General features: G+C 52.5%; 1 protein-coding gene and 2 long non-coding RNA genes across 10 annotated transcripts in view; 1 reads left to right on the plus strand and 2 right to left on the minus strand.

Annotated features, from left to right (window-relative positions):
• Positions 1–25,613, plus strand: part of SYMPK (symplekin) — a 54,719-nt gene that overhangs the window by 5,558 nt on the left and 23,548 nt on the right. The window contains exons 1-14 of one of the 8 annotated variants that reach the window (XM_033083981.1): positions 76–108; positions 2,053–2,132; positions 3,394–3,459; positions 4,253–4,306; positions 5,089–5,162; positions 7,006–7,132; positions 9,097–9,346; positions 11,903–12,073; positions 15,202–15,441; positions 18,334–18,488; positions 20,237–20,387; positions 21,935–22,148; positions 23,627–23,672; positions 24,097–24,201. In XM_033083981.1, the coding sequence (XP_032939872.1) occupies positions 2,058–2,132; positions 3,394–3,459; positions 4,253–4,306; positions 5,089–5,162; positions 7,006–7,132; positions 9,097–9,346; positions 11,903–12,073; positions 15,202–15,441; positions 18,334–18,488; positions 20,237–20,387; positions 21,935–22,148; positions 23,627–23,672; positions 24,097–24,201 (1,728 nt within the window). In that variant the 5' untranslated portion in view covers positions 76–108; positions 2,053–2,057. Of the gene's footprint in view, positions 1–75; positions 109–2,052; positions 2,133–2,309; positions 2,349–2,462; positions 2,472–2,546; positions 2,574–2,652; positions 2,678–2,744; positions 2,772–3,393; positions 3,460–4,252; positions 4,307–5,088; positions 5,163–7,005; positions 7,133–9,096; positions 9,347–11,902; positions 12,074–15,201; positions 15,442–18,333; positions 18,489–20,236; positions 20,388–21,934; positions 22,149–23,626; positions 23,673–24,050; positions 24,202–25,613 lie in introns of those variants that run through there. The other 7 variants (XM_033083979.1, XM_033083980.1, XM_033083982.1 and 4 more) reach the window with 7 other exon arrangements.
• LOC117009671 lies at positions 12,175–13,336 on the minus strand. Its single transcript, XR_004420512.1, has 3 exons — positions 13,229–13,336; positions 12,633–13,045; positions 12,175–12,550 (listed from the first exon to the last, which is right to left on the minus strand). It is a non-coding gene; the product is annotated as an uncharacterized LOC117009671 (long non-coding RNA).
• LOC117009672 lies at positions 18,509–19,055 on the minus strand. The gene is made up of 2 exons (XR_004420513.1): positions 18,765–19,055; positions 18,509–18,686 (listed from the first exon to the last, which is right to left on the minus strand). It is a non-coding gene; the product is annotated as an uncharacterized LOC117009672 (long non-coding RNA).

Here is a 25,613-nt window from a genome sequence, read left to right on the forward strand (position 1 = left end):
TCAAGGGGCGGAGCCAGCGCCTTGCGGCCACGCCCCCTCACGCGTCGCGCGTTGATGACGTCACTGGCGGAGCGCGGGAGTGGGGGGGTGCGGCGAGCGCGGGAGGCGGTGAGAGAGGGGGGGTGGGGATCTATAGGGGATCTATAGGGGATCTGTGGGATCTATAGGGCTCTGTGGGGTCTATAGGGGATCTATAGGGGGTGGGGAGGGGGCTCGGGGCCTGCGGGAGCCCTGGGGGGGCTCTGTGGGGGCCTGGGGGTGCTGAGGAACCGCGGGCTGGGGGAGGCCATAGGGGATCTATAGGGGATCTATAGGGGATGTGTGGGATCTATAGGGGATCTGTGGGGTCTGTAGGGGATGGGGAGGGGGTTTGGGATCTATAGGACTCGAGGCAGACGGCAAGGAGGGCCTCTATAGGGGGTGGGGTGGTTTATAGGGTCTGGGGGGGTCTCTATGGGGCCTGAGGTCTCTATAGGGTCTGTATGGAATCTCTATAGGGTCTGTATGGGATCTCTATAGGGTCTGTATGGGATCTCTATAGGGTCTGGGGTCTCTATAGGGTCTGTATGGGATCTCTATAGGGTCTGGGGTCTCTATAGGGTCTCTATGGGGTCTGAGATCTTTGTGGGGTTTCTGTGGGTTCTGGGGTCTCTATAGAATTTCTGCAGTATTTCTGTAGGATCTCTATATGATCTCTATAGGGTCTCTGTAGGGTCTCGGTATGATCTCTATAGGGTCTCTATGGGGTCTCTATGGGATCTCTGCAGTATTTCTATAGGGTCCCTATATGGTCTCTATAGGGTCTCTGTAGGGTCTTTATATGATCTCTATAGGTCCCTATAGGCTCTGGGTCCCTATGGAGTCTCTATGGAGTCTCTATAGGGTCTCTAGGATTTCTATAGGGTCTCTGTATGATCTCTGTAGGGTCCCCATAGGCTCTGGGGTCTCTGTAGGGTCTCTATGGGGTCTCTATAGGGTCCCTATATGATCTCCATAGGGTCCCTATAGGCTCTGGGTCTCTATGGAGTCTCTGTGGGGTCTCTATAGGGTCTCTAGGACTTCTGTAGGGTCGCTATATGATCTTTATAGGGTCTCTATAGGCTCTGTGTCTCTGTGGGGTCTCTGTAGGGTCCCTGTAGGGTCCCTATATGATCTCTATATGGTCCCTGTAGGGTCTTTATATGGTCTCTATATGATCCCTATATGATCCCCATGGTCTCTGTGTCTCTATGGGGTCTCTGTATGATCTCTATATGGTCCCTATATGGTCCCTATATGGTCTCTATAGGGTCTCTATAGTCTCTGTGTCTCCAGGGGCCATGGCTGGGTCTCTGTATGATCTCTATATGATCTCTATATGTCCCCACAGTCTCTGTGTCTCTATAGGGTCTCTGTAGGATCTCTGTATGGTCTCTATATGGTTTCTATATGATCTCTATAGGCTCTATGTCTCTATAGGGTCTCTGTAGTATTTCTATAGCGTCCCTATATGGTCTCTATATGATCTCTATAGGCTCTATGTCTCTATGGGGTCTCTATAGGGTCTCTATATGGTCCCTATATGATCTCTATAGGATCTCTATATGGTCTGTATATGGTTTCTATATGATCTCTATAGGCTCTATGTCTCTATGGGGTCTCTATATGGTCCCTATATGATCTTTGTATGGTTTCTATATGATCTCTATAGGGTCTGTGTGTCTTCAGAGCCATGGCCGGGTCTCTGTAGGGTCTCTATATGGTCCCTATATGATCTCTATAGGGTCTCTGTGTCTCTATAGGGTCTCTGTATGGTCTCTATAGGGTCCCTATATGGTCCCTATAGGGTCTCTGTGTCTCTATGGGGTCTCTATATGTCTCTATAGGGTCTGTGTGTCTCTATATGATCTCTATATGGTCTCTATATGGTCCCTATATGGTCCCTATAGGGTCTGTGTCTCTCTAGGGGCCATGGCCGGGTCTCTGTATGGTCCCTATATGATCCCTATATGATCTCTGTGTGGTCTCTATATGGTTTCTATATGTCTCTATAGGGTCTCTGTGTCTCTGTAGGGGCCATGGCCGGGGGTCAGGAGGGGCCGAGCCCCAGCGAGGAGGAGCCCGGCAGTGACGGCAGGAGCACCTCGGAGAGGGTGAGAAATGGGCAAAAACGGGGAAAAATGGGTAAAATAACAAATTACAGCAAAACTGGGAAATTACTGCAAAAATGGGAACGGCAGTGACGGCAGGAGCACCTCGGAGAGGGTGAGAGAAACAACAAAAAACGGGGAAAACGGGAAAAAATAACAAAAATGGGAAATTACAGCAAAACTGGGAACGGCAGTGACGGCAGGAGCACCTCAGAAAGGGTGAGAAATGGGGAAAAAAACTGAAATAATGGGGAAAAACTGAAAAAATGGGCAAAAATAACAAATTACTGTAAATATGGGAAATATGGGAACGGCAGTGACGGCAGGAGCACCTCGGAGAGGGTGAGAGAAACTGAAATAACGGGGAAAAACGGGCAAAAATAACAAATAATAAATAACTGCAAAAATGGGAACGGCAGTGACGGCAGGAGCACCTCGGAGAGGGTGAGAAAAACTGAAATAATGGGGAAAAAACTGAAATAACGGGGAAAAATAACAAAAATGGGAAATATGGGAACGGCAGTGACGGCAGGAGCACCTCAGAGAGGGTGAGAAATGGGGCAAAAAACTGAAATAATGGGTAAAATAACAAATTACTGCAAAAATGGGAACGGCAGTGATGGGAGGAGCACCTCAGAGAGGGTGAGAGAAACTGAAATAATGGGGCAAAAACAGCAAAAAATGGGTAAAAATAACAAAAATAACAAAAATGGGAAATATGGGAATGGCAGTGATGGCAGGAGCACGTCAGAGAGGGTGAGAGAAACAACAAAAATGGGAAAAAACTGAAATAATGGGCAAAAATGGGAAAAAAACCCAAAAATGGGAATGGCAGTGATGGGAGGAGCACTGGGGATGGGTGAGAAATGGGAGAAAAAACGGGGAAAATGGGAAAAAATGGGAAAAAACTGAGAAAATGAGAAAAAACAGGAAAAAAAACTGAAAAAATGAGAAAAAATGGGCAAAAAATGGGAAAAAAATGGGCAAAAAATTTGGAAAAATGGGAAATATGGAAAAATGGGAATGGGAGGGATGGGAAGAGCACCTGGGAACGGGTGAGAAACCAACAGAAATGGGGCAAAAAATGGCAAAAATGGGCAAAAAACAGGAAAAAAGAAAGAGAAAAGAATGGGGGAAAATGGGAAAAAATGGAAAATGGGAATGGGAGGGATGGGAGGAGCACCTGGGAATGGGTGAGAAATGGGGGAAAAAACTAAAAAAATGGGCAAAAAGTGGGAAAATGGTAAAAAAAGTGGAATTGCAGGTGGTGGAACTGCTGAACCAGGCGGCGCTGATCGGGAACGAGGGGAAAATCACAATCCTGAAACAGGTGAGAAATGGGAAATGGGGAAAAATGGGGGAAAAATGGGATTTTGGGGGAAAAAAAATGGGATTTTGGGGGAAAAAAGTGATTTTTGGGGAAAAAAATGGGATTTTTTGGGGGGGAAATGGGATTTTAGGGGGAAAAATGGGATTTTTTTGGGGGAAAATGGGATTTTTGGTGAAAGAAAATGGGATTTTGGGGGAAAAAATAGGGATTTGGGGGGAAAAATGGGATTTTTTTGGGGAATAAATGGGGATTTTGGGGGAAAAAATGGGGATTTTAGGGGGGGAAAATGGGATTTTGGGGGAAAAATGGGGATTTTGGGGGGGAAAAAATGGGTTTTTTGGGGGGGAAAAATGGGATTTTTGGGCAAGAAAATGGGATTTTTTTGGGGGAGGAAATGGGATTTTGGGGGGGAAAAAATGGGATTTTGGGGAAAATACAGGATTTTGGGGGATGGCAAATGGGATTTTGGGGGAAGGAATGGGGATTTGGGGTGAAAAATTGGGATTTTTTAGGGGGGAAGAGAGATTTAGGGTGGAAATTTTGGATTTAGGGTGGAAAATTGGGAATTTTTTTGGGGAAATTGGGATTTGGGGTGGGAAAATCGGGATTTTTGGGTGGAAAAATGGGATTATTTGGGGGGAAATTTTGGATTTGGGGTGGAAAATGAGATTTTTTTTTTGGTGAAATTTTGGATTTAGGGTGGGAAATTGGGATTTGGGGTGGGAAATTGGGATTTTGGGGTGGAAATTTGGGAATTTTTTTTTTTTTAATTTGGAATTTTGGATGTCCCCAGGTGCAGGAGCTGATCATCAACAAGGACCCCACACTGCTGGACAACTTCCTGGATGTGAGAGGGATTTGGGATTTGGGATTTTGGGAATTTGGGGTTTGGGGTTTTTGGGATTTGGGGTTTGGGGTTTGGGGATTTGGGTTTGGGATTGGGGGTTTGGGGATTTGGGGAATTTGGGAATTTGGGGGTTTGGGATTTCGAATTTTGAGGTTTTGGGGATTTGGAATTTGGGAATTTGGGGTTTGGGATTTGGGGTTTGGGATTTGTGGATTTGGGATTTGGGAATTTGGAGATTTGGAATTTGGGGTTTGGGGATTTGGGAATTTGGGGAATTTGGGATTTGAGGGTTTGGGATTTGGGGATTTGAGATTTGGGATTAGGGGTTTGGGAATTGGGAATTTGGGATTTGGGGTAATTCTGGGGAATTTTAGGGATTTTGGGATGAGTTTGGGGGAATTTTGGGACATTTCAGATCGCATTTCAAATCATCACATTCCAGACCGACAATTTTGGGATTTGGGGGAATTTTGGAGAATTTTTGTGGAATTTTTGTGGAATTTTTATGGAATTTTGATGGAATTTTGGGGATTTTGGAGAATTTTGGGGATTTTTGGAGAATTTTTTGGATTTTGGGACATTCCAGACCCATTTTTTCCCAGGAAATCATTGCATTCCAGGCCGACAATTTTGGGGATTTTGGGGATTTTGAGGAATTTTTGGGGAATTTTTGTGGAATTTTGATGGAATTTTGATGGAATTTTGGGGAATTTTGGGGATTTTGGAGAATTTTGGGGGAATTTTGGGAATTTTGAACCATTCCAGATGCTTTTTTGTCCCAGGAAATCATCGCGTTCCAGGCTGACAAATCCATCGAGGTGCGGAAATTCGTGGTCGGGTTCATCGAGGAGGCCTGGTGAGATTGGGGCAAAAAATGGGAAATTTGGGGCAAAAAAGGAAGATTTGGGGCAAAAAATGGGAAATTTGTGTTTGATTTGGGGCAAAAAAGGGAAATTTGGGGCAAAAAGGGAAATTTGGGTTCAGATTTGGGGGGAATTTGGGGCGAAAAGGGGAAATTTGGGATGGGATTTGGGTTCTTTCTGGCGAGAATTTTGGGGTCTTTTGGTGGGAATTTTGAGGCTGATTCTGGGACCATTTTGTGGGAATTTTGAAGTAATTTTGGTGGGAATTTGGAAACCATTTTGTGGGAATTTTGGGGCCATTTTGTGGGAATTTTGAAGTAATTTTGGTGGGAATTTCGAGGCTGTTTTTGAGGAATTTTGGGCCCGTTCTGGTCCCGTTCTGGGGTTGTTCTGGTGCTGTTCTGGGCCTGCTCTGGGCCTGTTTTGGGGCCATTCTGGTCCCATTCTGGGGCCATTCTGGGCCCGTTCTGGGCCCGTTCTGGTCCCATTCTGGGCCCGTTCTGGTCCCATTTTACGCCCGTTCTGGGCCTGTTTTGGGCCTGTTTTGGTCCCGTTCTGGGCCATTTTGGGGCCGTTCTGGGCCCAGTCTGGGCCTGTTCTGGTCCCATTTTGGGCCTGTTCTGGTCCCGTTCTGGGCCCGTTCTGGACCTGTTCTGGTCCCATTCTGGGCCTGTTCTGGGCCTGTTTTGGGGCCATTCTGGGCCTGTTCTGGTCCCGTTTTGGGGCCATTCTGGGCCTGTTCTGGTCCCGTTTTGGGGCCGTTCTGGGCCTGTTCTGGTCCCGTTTTGGGGCCATTCTGGGCCTGTTCTGGTCCCGTTTTGGGGCCATTCTGGGCCTGTTCTGGTCCCGTTTTGGGGCCATTCTGGGCCTGTTCTGGTCCCGTTCTGGGCCTATTCTGGGCCCATTTTGGGCCTGTTCTGGTCCCGTTTTGGACCTGTTCTGGTCCCGTTCTGGGCCTGTTCTGGTCCCGTTCTGGGCCTGTTCTGGGCCTGTTCTGGACCTGTTCTGGTCCCATTTTGGGGCCATTCTGGGCCTGTTCTGGTCCCGTTTTGGGGCCATTCTGGGCCTGTTCTGGTCCCGTTTTGGGGCCGTTCTGGGCCTGTTCTGGTCCCGTTTTGGGGCCATTCTGGGCCTGTTCTGGTCCCGTTTTGGGGCCGTTCTGGGCCTGTTCTGGTCCCTTTTGGACCTATTCTGGGCCTGTTCTGGACCTGTTCTGGTCCCATTTTGGGGCCATTCTGGGCCTGTTCTGGTCCCGTTTTGGGGCCATTCTGGGCCTGTTCTGGTCCCGTTTTGGGGCCGTTCTGGGCCTGTTCTGGTCCCATTTTGGACCTATTCTGGGCCTGTTCTGGTCCCATTTTGGGCCTATTCTGAGCCTGTTCTGGGCCTGTTCTGGTCCCATTTTGGGGCTGTTCTGGGCCTGTTCTGGTCCCATTTTGGGCCTATTCTGGGCCCGTTCTGGGCCTGTTTTGGGGCTGTTCTGGGCCCATTTTGGGGCTGTTTTGTGGGAATTTTGGGGCCATTTTAATGGGAATTTTGAGGGTGTTTCTGAGGATTTTTGGGACCATTTTAATGGGAATTTTGGGCCTATTCTGGTCCCATTTTGGGGCCATTTTAATGGGAATTTTGGGGCTGTTCTGGGGGCATTCTGGGGCTGTTTTTTGAGGAATTGTGGTGCTGTTATGGGTCTGTTTTGTGGGAATTTTGAGGCTGTTTTTGAGGATTTTTGGGGCCATTCTGGGCCTGTTCTGGGGCTGTTTTAATGGGAATTTTGAGGCTGTTTCTGAGGAATTTTGGGCCCGTTTTGGGGCCATTCTGGTGACCCCCCGGTGTCCCCAGCAAAAGGGACATCGAGCTGCTGCTGAAGCTGGTGGCCAACCTGAACATGCTGCTCAAGGACGAGAACGTCAACGTGGTCAAGAAAGCCATCCTGACCATGACCCAGCTCTACAAGGTGGCCCTGCAGGTGAGGGCACACCTGGGCACACCTGGACACACCTGGGGGGGTCACAATGCAAAAAACAGCGAGTTTCTACTCCAAACTAGAGGGGAAATTCAAATTTTTTTTCCGTATTTTTTGTTAAATCTGGTTAATATAAATGGCATTAATGTTCAATACCAATTATCGTAATTACAGATAATTTTTAATATAAATGGCTTCAATATTCAACACCAATTACTATAATTACAGATAATTGTTAATATAAAATGGCTTCAGTGTTCAATACCAATTACCAGATAATTGTTAATATAAATGGCATTAATGTTCAATACCAATTACAGATAATTTTTAATATAAATGACATTAATATTCAATACCAATTACCATAATTACAGATAATTTTAATATAGAATGGCTTTAATGTTCAATACCAATTATGAGATAATTTTTAATATAAAGTGGCATTAATATTCAATGCTAATTACCATAATTTCAGATAATTTTAGTATAAAATATCTTCAATGTTTAATACCAATTACCAGATAATTTTTAATACAAAATGGCATTAATATTCAATACCAATTAACATATTTAGAGATAGTTTTTAATATAAAGTGGCATTAAGATTCAATACCAATTACTGTAATTACAGATAATTTTTAATATAAAATGGCTTTAATGTTCTATACCAATTATAGATAATTTTAAATGTAAATGGCATTAATGTTCAGTACCAATTACCATAATTGCAGATAATTTTTAATATAAAATGTCTTCAATGTTCAATACCAATTACCAGATTATTTTTAATGTAAAATGGCTTCAATATTCAATACCAATTACCATAATTACAGATAATTATTAATATAGAGTGGCTTTAATGTTGAATATTAATTACTATAATTCCAGATAAGTTTTAATATAAAAGGTTTTTTATGTTTAATACCAATTACTGTAATTACAGATAATTTTTAATATAAAATGGCATTAATGTTCAATACCAATTACCAGATAATTTTTAATATGAATGGCTTTAATATTGAATACTAATTACCAGATAATTTTCAATGTAAATTACATTAATATTCAATACCAATTACCATAATTACAGAAAATTTTTAATATAAATGGTTCTAATATTGGATATTATTTACCATAATTACAGATAATTTTTAGTATAAATGGCATGAGTGTTCAATACCTATTACCAGATAAATTTTTATATAAATGGCTTCAATATCGAATATTAATTACCGTAATTACAGATAATTTTTAATATAAATGGCTTCAATATTGAATTATTATATTATATATTATAATTATATAATTATTATATTGAATATTAATTACCGTAATTACAGGTAATTTTTAATATAAGTGGCTTCAATGTTGAACATTAAATACCATAATTACAGATAATTTTTAATATAAATGATATCAATGTTCAATACCTATTACCAGATAATTTTTTATATAAATGGCTTCAATATTGAATATTAATTACCACAATTACAGATAATATTTAATATAAATGGCTTCAATATTGAATATTAATTACCGTAATTACAGGTAATTTTTAATATAAATGGCTTCAATGTTGAACATTAAATACCATAATTACAGATAATTTTTAATATAAATGATATCAATGTTCAATACCTATTACCAGATAATTTTTTATATAAATGGCTTCAATATTGAATATTAATTACCACAATTACAGATAATATTTAATATAAATGCCTTTAATATTGAATATTAATTACCATAATTGAAGATAGTTTTAAATGTAAATGTAAATATAAATAAATACAAATGTTCAATACCAATTACAGATAATTTTTAAAATAAAATGACATTACTGCTCAGTCCTAATTACCGTAATTCCCCACAAACCCCGCCTCATCCCCTCTCACTTCCCGCACCATTCCCATAATTCCCCACTCCCATTAACCCTTTTTTCCCCGATTCCCGGCTCTTTTCCCCAGTGGATGGTGAAGTCCAAGGTGATCAGCGAGCTGCAGGAGGCCTGCTGGGAGATGATGTCCTCCATGGCCAGCGACATCATCCTGCTGCTGGACTCGGACAACGACGGCATCCGCACGCACGCCATCAAGTTCGTGGAGGGGCTGATCGTGACGCTGTCGCCGCGCACGGCCGACTCGGACGTGCCCAAACGGCACGAGAACGACGTGAGCCTGGAGAGGATCCCCAGGGATCACCCTGTCATCAAATACAGTGAGTGGGGTTTGGGGTTGGGGTGGGTTTGGGATTGGGTTGGGATTGAGAACGATGTGAGCCTGGAGAGGATCCCCAGGGATCACCCTGTCATCAAATACAGTGAGTGGGGTTGGGATTGGGATGGGATTGGGATTGGGTTGGGATTGAGAACGATGTCAGCCTGGAGAGGATCCCCAGGGATCACCCTGTCATCAAATACAGTGAGTGGGGTTGGGATTGGGATTGGGATTGGGGTTGGGGTTGGGGTTGGGGCAGGAATTTCATTGGGATCACCTCTTCATCAAGTACAGTGAGTGGGGTTGGGGTGGGATTGTTTTTGGGATTGGGATTGGGAACGACGTGAGCCTGGAGAGGATCCCCAGGGATCATCCTGTCATCAAATACAGTGAGTGGGGTTGGGGTTGGGATTGGGGTGGGATTGGGATTGGGATTGAGAACGACATCAGCCTGGAGAGGATCCCCAGGGATCATCCTGTCATCAAATACAGTGAGTGGGGATTGGGATTGGGATTGGGATGGGATTGGGATTGAGAATGACATCAGCCTGGAGAGGATCCCCAGGAATCACCCTGTCATCAAATACAGTGAGTGGGGATTGGGATTGGGATTGGGATTGGGATTGGGATTGGGATTGAGAACGACATCAGCCTGGAGAGGATCCCCAGGAATCATCCCGTCATCAAATACAGTGAGTGGGGTTGGGATTGGGATTGGGATTGGGATTGAGATTGGGATTGGGGTTGGTATTGGGATTGGGATTGAGAACGACGTCAGCCTGGAGAGGATCCCCAGGGATCATCCCGTCATCAAATACAGTGAGTGGGGATTGGGATTGGGATTGGGATTGGGATTGGGATTGGGATTGGGGTGGGGTTGGGATTGGGATTGGGATTGGGATTGGGATTGGGATTGAGAACGAGATCAGCCTGGAGAGGATCCCCAGGGATCATCCGGTCATCAAGTACAGTGAGTGAGGATTGGGATTGGGATTGGGGTGGGATTGGGATTGAAAATGATGTGAGCCTGGAGAGGATCCTCAGGGATCACCCTGTCATGAATTACAGTGAGTAGGGTTGGGATTGGGATTGGGATTGGGATTGGGATTGAGGTTGGGGTTGGGGTGGGATTGGGATTGGGATTGGGATGGGATTGGGTTTGGGATTGGGATCACCCCGTCATCAAGTACAGTGAGTGGGGTTTGGGGTTGGGTTTCGGATTGGGGTTGGGATTGGGATTGGGATTGGAACCACTCTGTCATCAAGTACAGTGAGTGGGGTTTGGGATTGGGGTGGGATTGGAGTGGGATTGGAACCACTCAGTCATCAAATACAGTGAGTGGGGATTGGGTTGGGATTGGGATTGGGATTGGGATTGCGGTGGGATTGGGATTGGGGTGGGATTGGGATTGGGATTGGGTTTGGGGCAGGAATGGGATTGGAACCACCCTGTCATCAACTACAGTGAGTGGGGATTGGGATTGGGATTGGGATTGGGGTGGGGTGGGATGGGATTGGGACTGAGAACGACATCAGCCTGGAGAGGATCCCCAGGGATCACCCTGTCATCAAATACAGTGAGTGGGGTTTGGGGTGGGATTGGGATTGGGATTGGGATTGGGATGGGATTGGGATTGGGATGGGATTGGGATTGGGATGGGATTGGGAACGACGTCAGCCTGGAGAGGATCCCCGGGAATCATCCTGTCATCAAATACAGTGAGTGGGGTTGGGATTGGGATTGGGATTGGAACCACTCAGTCATCAAGTACAGTGAGTGGGGTTTGGGATGGGATTGGGGTGGGATTGTGACAGGAATTGCATTGGGATCACCTCGTCATCAAGTACAGTGAATGGGATTGGGATTGGGATTGGGTTGGGATTGGGGTGGGATTGGGGTTGGGACTGGGATTGAAACCACCCCATCATCAAGTACAGTGAGTGGGAATTGGGATTGGGATTGGGGTTGGAGTGGGATTGGGATTGAGAACTATGTCAGCCTGGAACGGATCCCGCGGGATCATCCTGTCATCAAATACAGTGAGTGGGGGATGGGATTGGGGTGGGATTGGGACCATCCCCTCATCAAATACAGTGAGTGGGGATTGGGATTGGGGTGGGATTGGGATGGGATTGGGGTGGGATTGGGATTGGGATTGGGTGGGATTGGGATCACCCTGTCATCAGGTACAGTGAGTGGGGATGGGGATTTGGATTGGGATTGGGATTGGAATTGGAACCATTTGGTCATCAAGTACAGTGAGTAGGTATTGGGATTGGGATTGGGATTGGGATTGGGATTGGGACCATCCCCTCATCAAGTACAGTGAGTGGGGTTGGGTTTAGGATTGGGATTTGGGGTGGGATTGGGATTGGGGCAGGAATGGGATTGGAACCACCCAGTCATCAAGTGCAGTGAGTGGGGAGAGGATTTCAGGATTGGGGTCACCCCCTGTCCCCTGGGTGTCCCTGCTGTCCCTGCTGTCCCCCGTGGCTGTCCCCTGGGTGTCCCCCCTGTCCCCCCCATTTTGGTGACCTCTCTGTCCCCTGTCCCCAGGTGCGCTGTGGGAGGAGGGCAAGGCGGCGCTGGAGCAGCTGCTCAAGTTCATGGTGCACCCGGCCATCTCCAGCATCAACCTGACGGCCGCGCTGGGCTCGCTGGCCACCATCGCCCGCCAGCGGCCCATGTTCATGGCCGAGGTCATCCAGGCCTACGAGACACTGCATGGTAATGTCACATGGTGTCACCTGGTGTGTCCCTTCCTGTCCCCTGTCACCCCATGTTCATGGCCGAGGTCATCCAGGCCTACGAGACCCTCCATGGTATGTCCCCAAAGTGTCACCAGTGTCCCCTGTCACCCCATGTTCATGGCCGAGGTCATCCAGGCCTACGAGACCCTCCATGGTATGTCCCCAAAGTGTCACCTCCTGTCCCCTGTCACCCCATGTTCATGGCCGAGGTCATCCAGGCCTACGAGACACTGCATGGTAATGTCCCCAAAGTGTCACCAGTGTCCCCTGTCACCCCATGTTCATGGCCGAGGTCATCCAGGCCTACGAGACACTGCATGGTAATGTCACATGGTGTCACCTGGTGTGTCCCTTCCTGTCCCCTGTCACCCCATGTTCATGGCCGAGGTCATCCAGGCCTATGAGACCCTGCATGGTAATGTCACCTGTGTCACCTGGTGTCACCTCCTGTCCCCTGTCACCCCATGTTCATGGCCGAGGTCATCCAGGCCTACGAGACACTCCATGGTATGTCCCCAAAGTGTCACCAGTGTCACCTGTCACCCCATGTTCATGGCCGAGGTCATCCAGGCCTACGAGACCCTCCATGGTAATGTCCCCAAAGTGTCACCAGTGTCACCTCCTGTCCCCTGTCACCCCATGCTCATGGCCGAGGTCATCCAGGCCTACGAGACACTCCATGGTATGTCCCCAAAGTGTCACCAGTGTCCCCTGTCACCCCATGTTCATGGCTGAGGTCATCCAGGCCTACGAGACCCTCCATGGTAATGTCCCCAAAGTGTCACCAGTGTCACCTCCTGTCCCCTGTCACCCCATGCTCATGGCCGAGGTCATCCAGGCCTACGAGACACTCCATGGTATGTCCCCAAAGTGTCACCAGTGTCCCCTGTCACCCCATGTTCATGGCCGAGGTCATCCAGGCCTACGAGACACTGCATGGTAATGTCACCTGTGTCACCTGGTGTCACCAGTGTCCCCTGTCACCCCGTGTTCATGGCCGAGGTCATCCAGGCCTATGAGACACTCCATGGTAATGTCCCCAAAGTGTCACCAGTGTCCTCTGTCACCCCATGTTCATGGCCGAGGTCATCCAGGCCTACGAGACCCTCCATGGTAATGTCACCTGTGTCACCTGGTGTCACCTCCTGTCCCCTGTCACCCCATGTTCATGGCCGAGGTCATCCAGGCCTACGAGACCCTCCATGGTAATGTCCCCAAGGTGTCACCAGTGTCCCCTGTCACCCCATGTTCATGGCCGAGGTCATCCAGGCCTACGAGACCCTCCATGGTAATGTCACCTGTGTCACCTGGTGTCCCCTGTCACCCCATGTTCATGGCCGAGGTCATCCAGGCCTACGAGACACTCCATGGTATGTCCCCAAAGTGTCACCTCCTGTCCCCTGTCACCCCATGTTCATGGCCGAGGTCATCCAGGCGTATGAGACCCTGCATGGTAATGTCACCTGTGTCACCTGGTGTGCCTTGGTGTCCCTAACCTGTCTCTAAAGTGTCCCCTCTTCCAGTAGCCAACCTGCCCCTGGCACTGGCCACATCCACAGGCCATGTCCCACATCCCAACTGTCCCCAGCTGTCCCCAGGTGTCCCTGACCTGTCCCCTCTCCCAGTAGCCAACCTGCCCCCCACGCTAACCATGTCCCAGCTGTCCCCAGGTGTCCCTGACTGTCCCCTCTCCTGGTAGCCAACCTGCCCCCCACACTGACCACATCCCAGCTGTCCCCAGCTGTCCCCAGCTGTCCATGACCTGTCCCCAGCTGTCCCTGACTGTCCCCAACTGTCCCTGACCTGTCCCCAGGTGTCCCTGACTGTCCCCTCTCTTGGTAGCCAACCTGCCACCCATGCTGACCAAGTCCCAACTGTCCCCTGACCTGTCCCCTCTCCCGGTAGCCAACCTGCCCCTGGCACTGGCCACACCCCAGCTGTCCCTAACCTGTCCCCTCTCCCGGTAGCCAACCTGCCGCCCACGCTAGCCAAGTCCCAGCTGTCCCCAGGTGTCCCTGACCTGTCCCCAGCTGTCCCCAACTGTCCCCAGCTGTCCCCTGACGTGTCCCCTCTCCCGGTAGCCAACCTGCCGCCCACGCTGGCCACATCCCAGCTGTTCCTCACCTGTCCCCAGCTGTCCCCAGGTGTCCCTAACCTGTCCCCTCTCCCGGTAGCCAACCTGCTGCCCACGCTGGCCAAGTCCCAGGTGTCCCCAGCTGTCCCCAGCTGTCCCTAACCTGTCCCCTCTCCCAGTAGCCAACCTGCCCCTGACACTGGCCACATCCCAGCTGTCCCCAGGTATCCCTGACCTGTCCCCAGCTGTCCCCAGGTGTCCCTAACCTGTCCCCTCTCCCGGTAGCCAACCTACCGCCCACGCTGACCAAGTCCCAGCTGTCCCCAGGTGTCCCTGACTGTCCCCTCTCCCGGTAGCCAACCTGCCACCCATGCTAACCAAGTCCCAGCTGTCCCCAGGTGTCCCCAGGTGTCCCCAGGTGTCCCCAGGTGTCCCTGACCTGTCCCCTCTCCCGGTAGCCAACCTGCCGCCCACGCTGACCATGTCCCAGGTGTCCCTGACTGTCCCCTCTCCCGGTAGCCAACCTGCCGCCCACGCTGGCCAAGTCCCAGCAGTCCCCAGGTGTCCCTGACCTGTCCCCAGCTGTCCCCAGCTGTCCCCAGCTGTCCCTGACTGTCCCCTCTCTTGGTAGCCAACCTGCCGCCCACGCTGGCCAAGTCCCAGGTGTCCCCAGCTGTCCCTGACCTGTCCCCAGCTGTCCCCAACTGTCCCTGACTGTCCCCAGCTGTCCCTGACTGTCCCCTCTCCCGGTAGCCAACGTGCCCCTGACACTGGCCACATCCCAGGTGTCCCTGACTGTCCCCTCTCCCGGTAGCCAACCTGCCCCCCACGCTGGCCAAGTCCCAACTGTCCCCTGACCTGTCCCCTCTCCCGGTAGCCAACCTGCCGCCCACGCTGGCCAAGTCCCAGCTGTCCCCAGCTGTCCCTGACTGTCCCCTCTCCCGGTAGCCAACCTACCGCCCACGCTGGCCAGGTCCCAGCTGTCCCTGACCTGTCCCCAGCTGTCCCTAACCTGCCCCCTCTCCCGGTAGCCAACCTGCCGCCCACGCTGGCCAAGTCTCAGGTGAGCAGCGTGCGGAAGAACCTGAAGCTGCACCTGCTGAGCGTGCTGCGGCACCCGAGCTCGGGCGACTTCCAGCCGCAGATCACCACGCTGCTGGTGGACCTGGGCACGCCGCAGGCCGAGATCGCGCGCAGCATGCCCAGCCCCCGCGACGCCCGCAAGCGGCCCCGCGACGAGCCCGACGCCGCGCTCAAGAAGATGAAAATCGGTGAGTTTGGCTAGTTGTGCCGGGGTGGGGGTGGCCATGGTGGCCATCAGTGTCAGAATGGTGGCCATCAGGGTGGGTGGTGGCCATTGGGGGTTCTGGAAATGGCCCCAGGACAAGCCCGACGCCGCCCTCAAGAAGATGAAAATCAGTGAGTTTGGCTAACTGTGCTGGGGAGGTGGTAGCCATCAGGATTCTGGGTGGTGGCCATTGGGGTTCTGGAAGTGGCCCCAGGACGAGCCCAACGTGGCTCTCAAGAAGATGAAAATCGGTGAGTTTGGCTAGTTGTGCCAGGGTGGTGGTGGCCATGGTGGCCATCAGGGTGGGTGGTGGCCATCAAGGTGGGTGGTGACCATTGAGGGTTCTGGAAACGGCCCCAGGATGAGCCTGATACTGCCCTCAAGAAGATGAAAATCGGTGAGTTTGGCTAGTTGTGCCAGGGTAGGTGGTGGCCATGGTGGCCATCAGGGTTTGAGTGGTGGCCATCAGGGTGGGTGGTGGCCATCAGGGTTCAGAAGGGTTCTCAAAGTGACCCCAGGACGAACCAGACACCGCGCTCAAGAAGATGAAAATTGGTGAGTTTGGCTAGTTGTCATGGGGTGGTGGTGGCCATCAGGGTGGGTGGTGGCCATTGGGGGTCTGGAAGTGGCCCCGTGATGACCCCGACATGGCTCTCAAGAAGATGAAAATCGGTGAGTTTGGCTAGTTGTCATGGGATGGGGGTGGCCATGGTGGCCATCAGGGTGGGTGGTGACCATTGGGAACTCTGGAAGTGGCCCCAGGACGAGCCCGACACCGTGCTCAAGAAGATGAAAATCGGTGAGTTTGGCTAGTTGTGCTGGGGTGGTGGTGGCCATGGTGACCATCAAGGTTAAGGGTGGGTGGTGGCCATTGGGGGTTCTGGAATTGGCCCCGTGATGACCCCAACGTGGCTCTCAAGAAGATGGAAATCGGTGAGCTTGGCTAATTGTCACAGGGTGGTGGTAGCCATGGTGGCCAGCAGGGTTTGAGTTGGGTGGTGGCCATTGGGATTCTGGAAGTGGCTCCAGAACGAGCCCAACACCGCCCTCAAGAAAATGAAAATCAGTGAGTTTGGCTAGTTGTGCCAGGGTAGGGGGTGGCCATGGTGACCATCAGGGTATGGGTGATGACCAGTAGGGTGGGTGTAGCTGTTGGGGTGGTTGCTGGCCATTGGGGTTCTGGAAATGGCCCCAGGACAAGCCCAACGTGGCTCTCAAGAAGATGAAAATCGGTGAGTTTGGCTAGTTGTGCCGGGGTGGTGGTGGCCATGGTGGCCATCAGGGTTTGAGTGGTGGCCATCAGGGTGGGTGGTGGCCATCAAGGTTCAGAGGAGTTCTGGAAGTGGCCCCAGGACGAGCCTGATGCTGCCCTCAAGAAGATGAAAATCAGTGAGTTTGGCTAGCTGTCACAGGGTGGTGGTGGCCATCAGGGTGGTGGTAGCCATGGTGGCCATCAGGGTGGGTGGTGGCCATTGGGGGTTCTGGAAATGGCCCCAGAACGAGCCCGATGCTGCCCTCAAGAAGATGAAAATCGGTGAGTTTGGCTAGTTGTGCCGGGGTGGTGGTGGCCATGGTGACCATCAGGGTCAGAGTGGTGGCCTTCAGGGTGAGTGGTGGCCATTGGGGGGTCTGGAAATGGCCCCAACACGAACCTGAAACCGCCCTCAAGAAGATGAAAATTAGTGAGTTTGGCTAGTTGTGCTGGGGTGGTGGTAGCCATCAGGGTGGCAGTTGTTGCCATTGGGGTTCTGGAATTGGCCCCGTGATGACCCCGACGTTGCTCTCAAGAAGATGAAAATCGGTGAGTTTGGCTGCTTGTCATGGGGTGATGGTAGCCATGGTGGCCATCAGGGTTTGAGTTGGGTGGTGGCCATTGGGGGTTCTGAAAGTGGCCCCATGATGACCCCAACATGGCTCTCAAGAAGATGAAAATTGGTGAGTTTGGCTAGTTGTGCTGGGGAGGTGGTAGCCATGGTGGCCATCAGGGTGTGGCCATGGTGGCCATCAAGGTTCAGGGTGGGTGGTGGCCATTGGAGTTCTGGAATTGGCCCCGTGATGACCCCAACGTGCCTCTCAAGAAGATGAAAATCGGTGAGTTTGGCTAGCTGTGCTGGGGTGGTGGTGGCCATGGTGGCCATCAGGCTGGGGGTGGCCATTGGGGGTTCTAGGATTGGCCCCACAACGAGCCCAGTGCCACCCTCGAGCTGTGGCATCAATGTCACCTCCCCCAGGGTGGCATCAGTGTCACCTCCCCCATGGTGCTGGTGGCCATCAGGTGGTCCCGGTGGCCTTATGGGGACACTTGGTGACATTAAACCCCCCCAGTGTCATCCCAGTGTCACCCAGTGTCATCCCAGTCCCTTTCTGGGGACACTTGGTGGCATTAAACCCCCTCAGTGTCACCCAGTCCCTTTTTGGGGACACTTGGTGACATTAAACCCCCCCAGTGTCACCCAGTGTCACCCAGTGTCACCCAGCCCTTTTTGGGGACGCTTGGTGACATTAAACCCCCCCAGTGTCACCCAGGATCATCCCAGTGTCATCCCATTCCTTTTTGGGGACACTTGGTGACATTAAACCCTCCCAGTGTCACCCAGTGTCATCCCAGTCCCTTTTTGGGGACACTTGGTGACATTAAACCCCCCCAGTGTCACCCAGTGTCATCCCAGTCCTTTTTGGGGACACTTGGTGACCTTAAACCCCTCCAGTGTCATCTCAGTCCCTTTTTGGGGACACTTGGTGACATTAAACCCCCTCTCCAGTCCCTCCTGGTCCCCTCCTGGTGACACTGGAGGAGGTGACATTAAATGTCCCTCCATTCCTCCTGGATGCCCCCCCTGTTGGTGACACTCAGGGACCCTCGCTGTCCCCACAGAGCCACCCCTGGGCGAGGATGACGAGGACAAGGACCTGGAGGCGCCGGCCGTGGCCGTGGCCAAAGTGGCCGGAGCGGCCGCGGGACCCTCGGACACCGACATCACCGCGGAGTTCCTGCAGCCACTGCTGACCCCTGAGAACGTGGCCAACCTGGTCAGGGGACACTTGGGGACACTTTGCGGGGGTGGCATTGTCCTGCAGCCACTGCTGACCCCTGAGAACGTGGCCAACCTGGTCAGGGGACACTGGGGACATTGGGGACATTGGGGACACTGGGGGTGTGACATTGTCCTGCAGCCACTGCTGACCCCTGAGAACGTGGCCAACCTGGTCAGGGGACATTGGGGACACCTGGGGGGTGACATTGTCCTGCAGTCACTGCTGACCCCTGAGAACGTGGCCAACCTGGTCAGGGGACATTGGGGACACTGGGGACACCTGGGGGTGTGACATTGTCCTGCAACCACTGCTGACCCCTGAGAATGTCCCCAACCTGGTCAGGGGACACTGGGGACATTGGGGACATTGTGGGGGGGTGACATTGTCCTGCAGCCACTGCTGACCCCTGAGAATGTGGCCAACCTGGTCAGGGGACATTGGGGACAGTGTCTGGGGGGGTGACACTGCCTGGAGTCAGTGCTGACCCCTGAGAATGTCCCCAACCTGGTCGGGGGACACTTGGGGACACTTTGGGGTGGGCTCTGGGGCGTGTTGAGGTGTTTTCTGTGTCCCTGAGATATTTTTGGAATCCCTGAGGCAGTTTTGGGATCCCTGATGTGTTTTTGGGATCCCTGATGTGTTTTTGGGGTCCCTGAGGCAGTTTTGGTGTCCCTGAGGTAGTTTTAGGTTCTCTGATGTGGTTTTGGGTTCTCTGACATGTTTTTGGGTTCTCTGATGTATTTTTACGATCCCTGATGTAGTTTCATGGTCCCTGATGTCTGTTTTTACCCCCCCCAGGTGCTGATCAGCATGGTGTACCTGAGGCAGTTTTAGGTTCTCTGATGTATTTTTAGGATCTCTGCTGTGTTTTTGGGTTCTCTGATGTGTTTTTAGGATCCCTGATGTATTTTTGGGGTCCCTGATATATTTTTGGGATCCCTGATTTATTTTTCCCCCCCAGGTGCTGATCAGCACGGTGTACCTGAGGCAGTTTTAGGTTCCCTGAGGCAGTTTTAGATTCTCTGATGTATTTTTACGATCCCTGAGGTATTTTTGGGGTCCCTGATGTATTTTTAGGATCCCTGATATATTTTTGGGATCCCTGATTTATTTTTCCCCCCCAGGTGCTGATCAGCATGGTGTACCTGAGGCAGTTTTGGGATCTCTGAGCTGTTTTTGGGTTCTCTGATGTATTTTTAGGATCCCTGATGTGTTTTTAGGATCCCTGATTTATTTTTTGGGTCCCTGATGTATTTTTTCCCCCCAGGTGCTGATCAGCACGGTGTACCTGGGGCAGTTTTGGGATCCCTGGGGCAGTTTTGGGTTCTCTGATGTGTTTTTGGGATCCCTGGGATGTTTTTAGGATCCCTGATGTGTATTTTTCCCCCCAGGTGCTGATCAGCACGGTGTACCTGGGTGTTTTGGGTTCTCTGATGTGTTTTTGGGATCCCTGATGTGTTGTTATGATCCCTGATGTATTTTTACCCCCCCAGGTGCTGATCAGCACGGTGTACCTGGGGCAGTTTTGGGATCCCTGAGGCAGTTTTAGGTTCTCTGATGTATTTTTAGGATCCCTGATGTGTTTTTACGATCCCTGATGTGTTTTTAGGATCCCTGATGTATTTTTACCCCCCCAGGTGCTGATCAGCATGGTGTACCTGAGGCAGTTTTGGGTTCTCTGATGTATTTTTGGGATCCCTGGGATGTTTTTATGATCCCTGATGTCTGTTTTCCCCCCCCAGGTGCTGATCAGCATGGTGTACCTGCCCGAGGCCATGCCCGCCTCCTTCCAGGCCACCTACACGCCGGTGGAGTCGGCCGGCACCGAGGCGCAGATCAAGCACCTGGCGCGGCTCATGGCCACGCAGATGACGGCGGCGGGGCTGGGGCCAGGTCAGGGGACAGCAGGGGACACCCCAGAGACCCCTGGGACACCCCTGGGACACACCCAGACCCCTCTGGGACACCCCCAGACCTCTCTGGGACACCCCCAGAGACCCCCAGACCCCTCTGGGACACCCCCAGACACCCCTGGGACACCCCCAGACACCCCTGGGACACCCCATTCCCAGCATTCCCACCCTATTCCCAGTGTTCCCACCCCATTCCCTCATCCTCACCCTATTCCCTCACTCCCACCCCATTCCTGTCCCATTCCCACACAATTTCCCACCTCATTCCCACCCCATTCCCAGTGTCTCCCATTCCCCATTCCCATTTTCCCCACCCCATTCCCCATTCCCATTCCCATTTTCTCCACCCCATTCCCAGTGTCCCCCATTCCCCATTCCTATTCCCACCCCATTCCCATTTTCCCCATTCCCACCCCATTCCCATTCCCCATCCCCATCCCCATTCCCATTCCCACCCCATTCCCATTTCCCCATCCCCATTCCCATTCCCACCCCATTCCCATTTCCCCATTCCCATTTCCCATTCCCACCCCATTCCCACCCCATTCCCAGTGTCCCTCATTCCCACCCCATTCCCATTTTCCCCACCCCATTCCCATTCCCACCCCATTCCCATTTTCCCCATTCCCGTTCCCACTCCATTCCCAGTGTTTCCCATTCCCATTGTCCCCACCCCATTCCCCATTCCCATTTCCCCACCCCATTCCCAGTGTCCCCATTTCCCATTCCCCATTCCCATTTTCCCCACCCCATTCCCAGTGTCCCCATCCCATTCCCAGTGTTCCCCATTCCCATTTTCCCCATCCCTCATTCCCCATTCCCATTTTCCCCATTCCCGTTCCCACTCCATTCCCAGTGTTTCCCATTCCCATTGTCCCCACCCCATTCCCCATTCCCATTTTCCCCATTCCCATTTTCCCCATTCCCACCCCATTCCCATTTCCCCATTCCCATTTTCCCCATTCCCATTCCCATTTTCCCCATTCCCAGTGTCCCTCATTCCCCATTCCCATTTTCCCCATTCCCTTTCCCACTCCATTCCCATTTTCCCCACCCCTCATTCCCAGTGTCCCCCATCCCTCATTTCCCATTCCCACCCCATTCCCACCCCATTCCCAGTGTCCCTCATTCCCACCCCATTCCCATTTTCCCCACCCCATTCCCATTCCCACCCCATTCCCAGTGTCTCCACCCCATTCCCATTTCCCATTCCCACCCCATTCCCATTTTCCCCATTCCCGTTCCCACTCCATTCCCAGTGTTTCCCATTCCCATTGTCCCCACCCCATTCCCCATTCCCATTTCCCCACCCCATTCCCATTGTCCCCATTTCCCATCCCCACCCCATTCCCACCCCATTCCCATTTTCCCCATTCCCATTCCCATTTTCCCCATTCCCATTGTCCCCATTCCCATTTTCCCCATTCCCATTTTCCCCATTCCCATTTTCCCCATTCCCATTTCCCCATTCCCATTCCCCATTCCCATTGTCCCCATTCCCAGTGTCCCCATTGTTCCCACTCCCAGGTGTGGAGCAGACCAAGCTGCTGCGGGAGGAGCCCAAGGAGGAGAAGGTGGCCAAACCGGACGGCGTGGTGGTCATCAAGCGGCGCCTGTCGGCCCTGGGCCAGGGCCAGGCCATCGCCGTGCTGGGCGCCCACGGCTCGGCCGCCGGGCTGCTGGACGAGACCCCCCAGGCCAAGCGCCGGCCCGAGCCCATCATGCCGGCCACGCAGCCACGGTCAGTGGCCAAAGGGGGTTGGGGTCATCCATGGTCAGTGGCCAAAGGGGGTTTGGGGTGGGATGGGTCACTCAGCCATGGTCAGTGTCCGACCAACCTGAGCCCATCATGCCGGCCACGCAGCCACGGTCAGTGGCCAAAGGGGGTTTGGGGTCATCCATGGTCAGTGGCCAAAGGGGGTTTGGGGTGGGATGGGTCACTCAGCCATGGTCAGTGTCCGGCCAACCTGAGCCCATCATGCCGGCCACGCAGCCACGGTCAGTGGCCACATGGCCAGCTGGGGTTTGGGGTGGGATGGGTCACTCATCCATGGTCAGTGGCCAGCTGGGGTTTGGGGTCATCCATGGTCAGTGGCCAGTGGGGTTTGGGGTCATCCATGGTCAGTGGCCAGCTGGGGTTTGGGGTCATCCATGGTCAGTGGCCAGTGGGGTTTGGGGTCATCCATGGTCAGTGGCCAGCTGGCCCGAGCCCATCATGCCGGCCACGCAGCCACGGTCAGTGGCCACATGGCCAAAGGGGGTTTGGGGTGGGATGGGTCACTCATCCATGGTCAGTGGCCAGCTGGGGTTTGGGGTCATCCATGGTCAGTGACCAGCTGGCCTGAGCCCATCATGCCGGCCACGCAGCCACGGTCAGTGGCCAAATGGCCACCTGGGGTTTGGGGCGGGATGGGTCACTCAGCCACGGTCAGTGGCCAAAGGGGTTTGGGGTAGGATTGGGGTCACTCATCCATGGTCAGTGGCCAGCTGGCCCGAGCCCATCATGCCGCCCACGCAGCCACGGTCAGTGGCCAAAGGGGGTTTGGGGTCATCCATGGTCAGTGGCCAAAGGGGGTTTGGGGTCATCCATGGTCAGTGGCCAAAGGGGGTTTGGGGTCATCCATGGTCAGTGGCCAAAGGGGTTTGGGGTCATCCATGGTCAGTGGCCAGCCGGCCCGAGCCCATCATGCCGGCCACTCATCCACCATCAGTGGCCAAATGGGGTTTGGGGTGGGATTGGGGTCACTCATCCATGGTCAGGTGTGGGGGGCCGTAAGAAGGAGTTCCAGCTCTGACCCCAATCCCAATGCCATTAATCCCATTAATCCCAATCCCATTAATCCAAATCCCCTTTCAGCCTGGTGGGTACCGGGGGCTGTAAGAAGGTGTTCTGGCTCTGACCCCAATCCCAATCCCATTAATCCCAATCCCATTCCAGGTTAGCCGGTGCCGGGGGCCGTAAGAAGGTGTTCCGGCTCTGACCCCAATCCCAATCCCATTAATCCCATTAATCCCATTAATCCCATTCCAGGCTGGCCGGTGCCGGTGGCCATAAGAAGGTGTTCCGGCTCAGCAAGGTGCTGACCCCAATCCCAATCCCATTAATCCCAATCCCATTCCAGGCTGGCAGGTACCGGGGGCCGTAAGAAGGTGTTCCGGCTCAGCGAGGTGCTGACCCCAATCCCAATCCCATTAATCCCAATCCCAATCCCATTCCAGCCTGGCAGGTGCCGGGGGCCGTAAGAAGGTGTTCCGGCTCAGCGAGGTGCTGACCCCAATCCCAATCCCATTAATCCCAATCCCATTAATCCCAATCCCATTAATCCCAATCCCAATCCCATTTCTGGTTCCAGGTTAGCTGGTGCAGGTGGCCGTAAGAAGGTGTTCCGGCTCAGCGAGGTGCTGACCCCAATCCCAATCCCATTAATCCCAATCCCATTAATCCCATTCCAGGCTGACCGGTGCCGGGGGCCGTAAGAAGGTGTTCCGGCTCAGCGAGGTGCTGACCCCAATCCCAATCCCATTAATCCCAATCCCATTAATCCCATTCCAGGCTGGCCGGTGCTGGGGGCCGTAAGAAGGTGTTCCGGCTCTGACCCCAATCCCAATCCCATTAATCCCATTAATCCCAATCCCATTCCAGGCTGGCCGGCGCAGGTGGCCGTAAGAAGGTGTTCCGGCTCAGCGAGGTGCTGAAGCCGCTCAGTGAGGTGCAGGTGGAGAAGCTCAAGCTCGGCGCCGTGCGGCGAATCCTGCGCTCCGAGAGGGCCGTGGCGGCCAGCGGGGCTGCCCAGGTACGCCTGGGGACACCTGGGACACCTGGGATACACCTGGGGAACACCTGGGGTTATCTGGGGACACCTGGGAACACCTGGGGGACACCTGGGGACACCTGGGATACACGTGGGGACACCTGGGATACACCTGGGGACAGCTGAGATACCCGTGGGGACACTTGGGATACACCTGGGGACACCTGGGAACTCCTGGGGACACCTGGGCACACCTGGGATACACCTGGGAACACCTGGGGGACACCTGGGGACACCTGGGATATACCTGGGGAACACCTGGGGTTATCTGGGGACACTTGGGGACACCTGGGATATACCTGGGGACACCTGGGGTACACCTGGGGACACTTGGGATACACCTGGGGACACCTGGGGACACCTGGGGACAGCTGAGATACACTTGGGGACACCTGGGATACACCTGGGATACACCCGGGGACACCTGGGCGCACCTGGGGACACTTGGGATACACCTGGGGACACCTGGGGGACACCTGGGGACACCTGGAGACACCTGGGGGACATCTGGGATACACCTGGGGACACCTGGGCATTCCTGGGGACACCTGTGGGCCTGGACAGCATTGACTACTCCCTGAGTATCTCTTGAGTAACCATTGAATATCCATTGAATGACCACTGAATGACCACTGAGTGACCCTTGGGTGACCCTGACTGACCCCTCAGGCCCGAGTGAAGATCCTGGCCTCGCTGGTGATGCAGTAACAGTGACCATTGAGTGACCACTGACTAATCCCTGAGTATCCCTTGAGTATCTCTTGAGTAACCATTGAATGACCCCTGAGTAACCTCTGAGTGACCCCTCAGGCCCGAGTGAAGATCCTGGCCTCGCTGGTGACACAGTGACAGTGACCCTTGAGTGACCCTTGACTAACCCCTGAGTATCCCTTGAGTAACCATTGAATATCCATTGAATGACCCCTGAGTAACCCCTGAGTGACCCTGAGTGACCCCTCAGGCCCGAGTGAAGATCCTGGCCTCGCTGGTGATGCAGTGACAGTGACCCTTGACTAATCCCTGGGTATCCCTTGAGTATCTCTTGAGTAACCATTGAATGACCCCTGAGTGACCCTTGAGTGACCCTGGCTGTCCTCTCAGGCCCGAGTGAAGATCCTGACCTTGCTGGTGACACATTAACAGTGACCCTTGACTAACCCTTGAGTATCTCTTGAGTAACCATTGAATATCCATTAAATGACCATTGAATGACCCCTGAGTGACCCCAGCTGACCCCTCAGGCCCGAGTGAAGATCCTGGCCTCGCTGGTGATGCGTAATAGTGACCTTTGACTAATCCCTGAGTATCTCTTGAGTAACCATTGAATATCCATTGAATGACCATTGAATGACGCCTGAGTGACCCTGGGTGACCCTGGCTGCCCCCTCAGGCCC

Source organism: Catharus ustulatus, chromosome 34 (assembly GCF_009819885.2).
Source record: "Catharus ustulatus isolate bCatUst1 chromosome 34, bCatUst1.pri.v2, whole genome shotgun sequence".
Taxonomy (NCBI): Eukaryota; Metazoa; Chordata; class Aves; order Passeriformes; family Turdidae; genus Catharus; species Catharus ustulatus.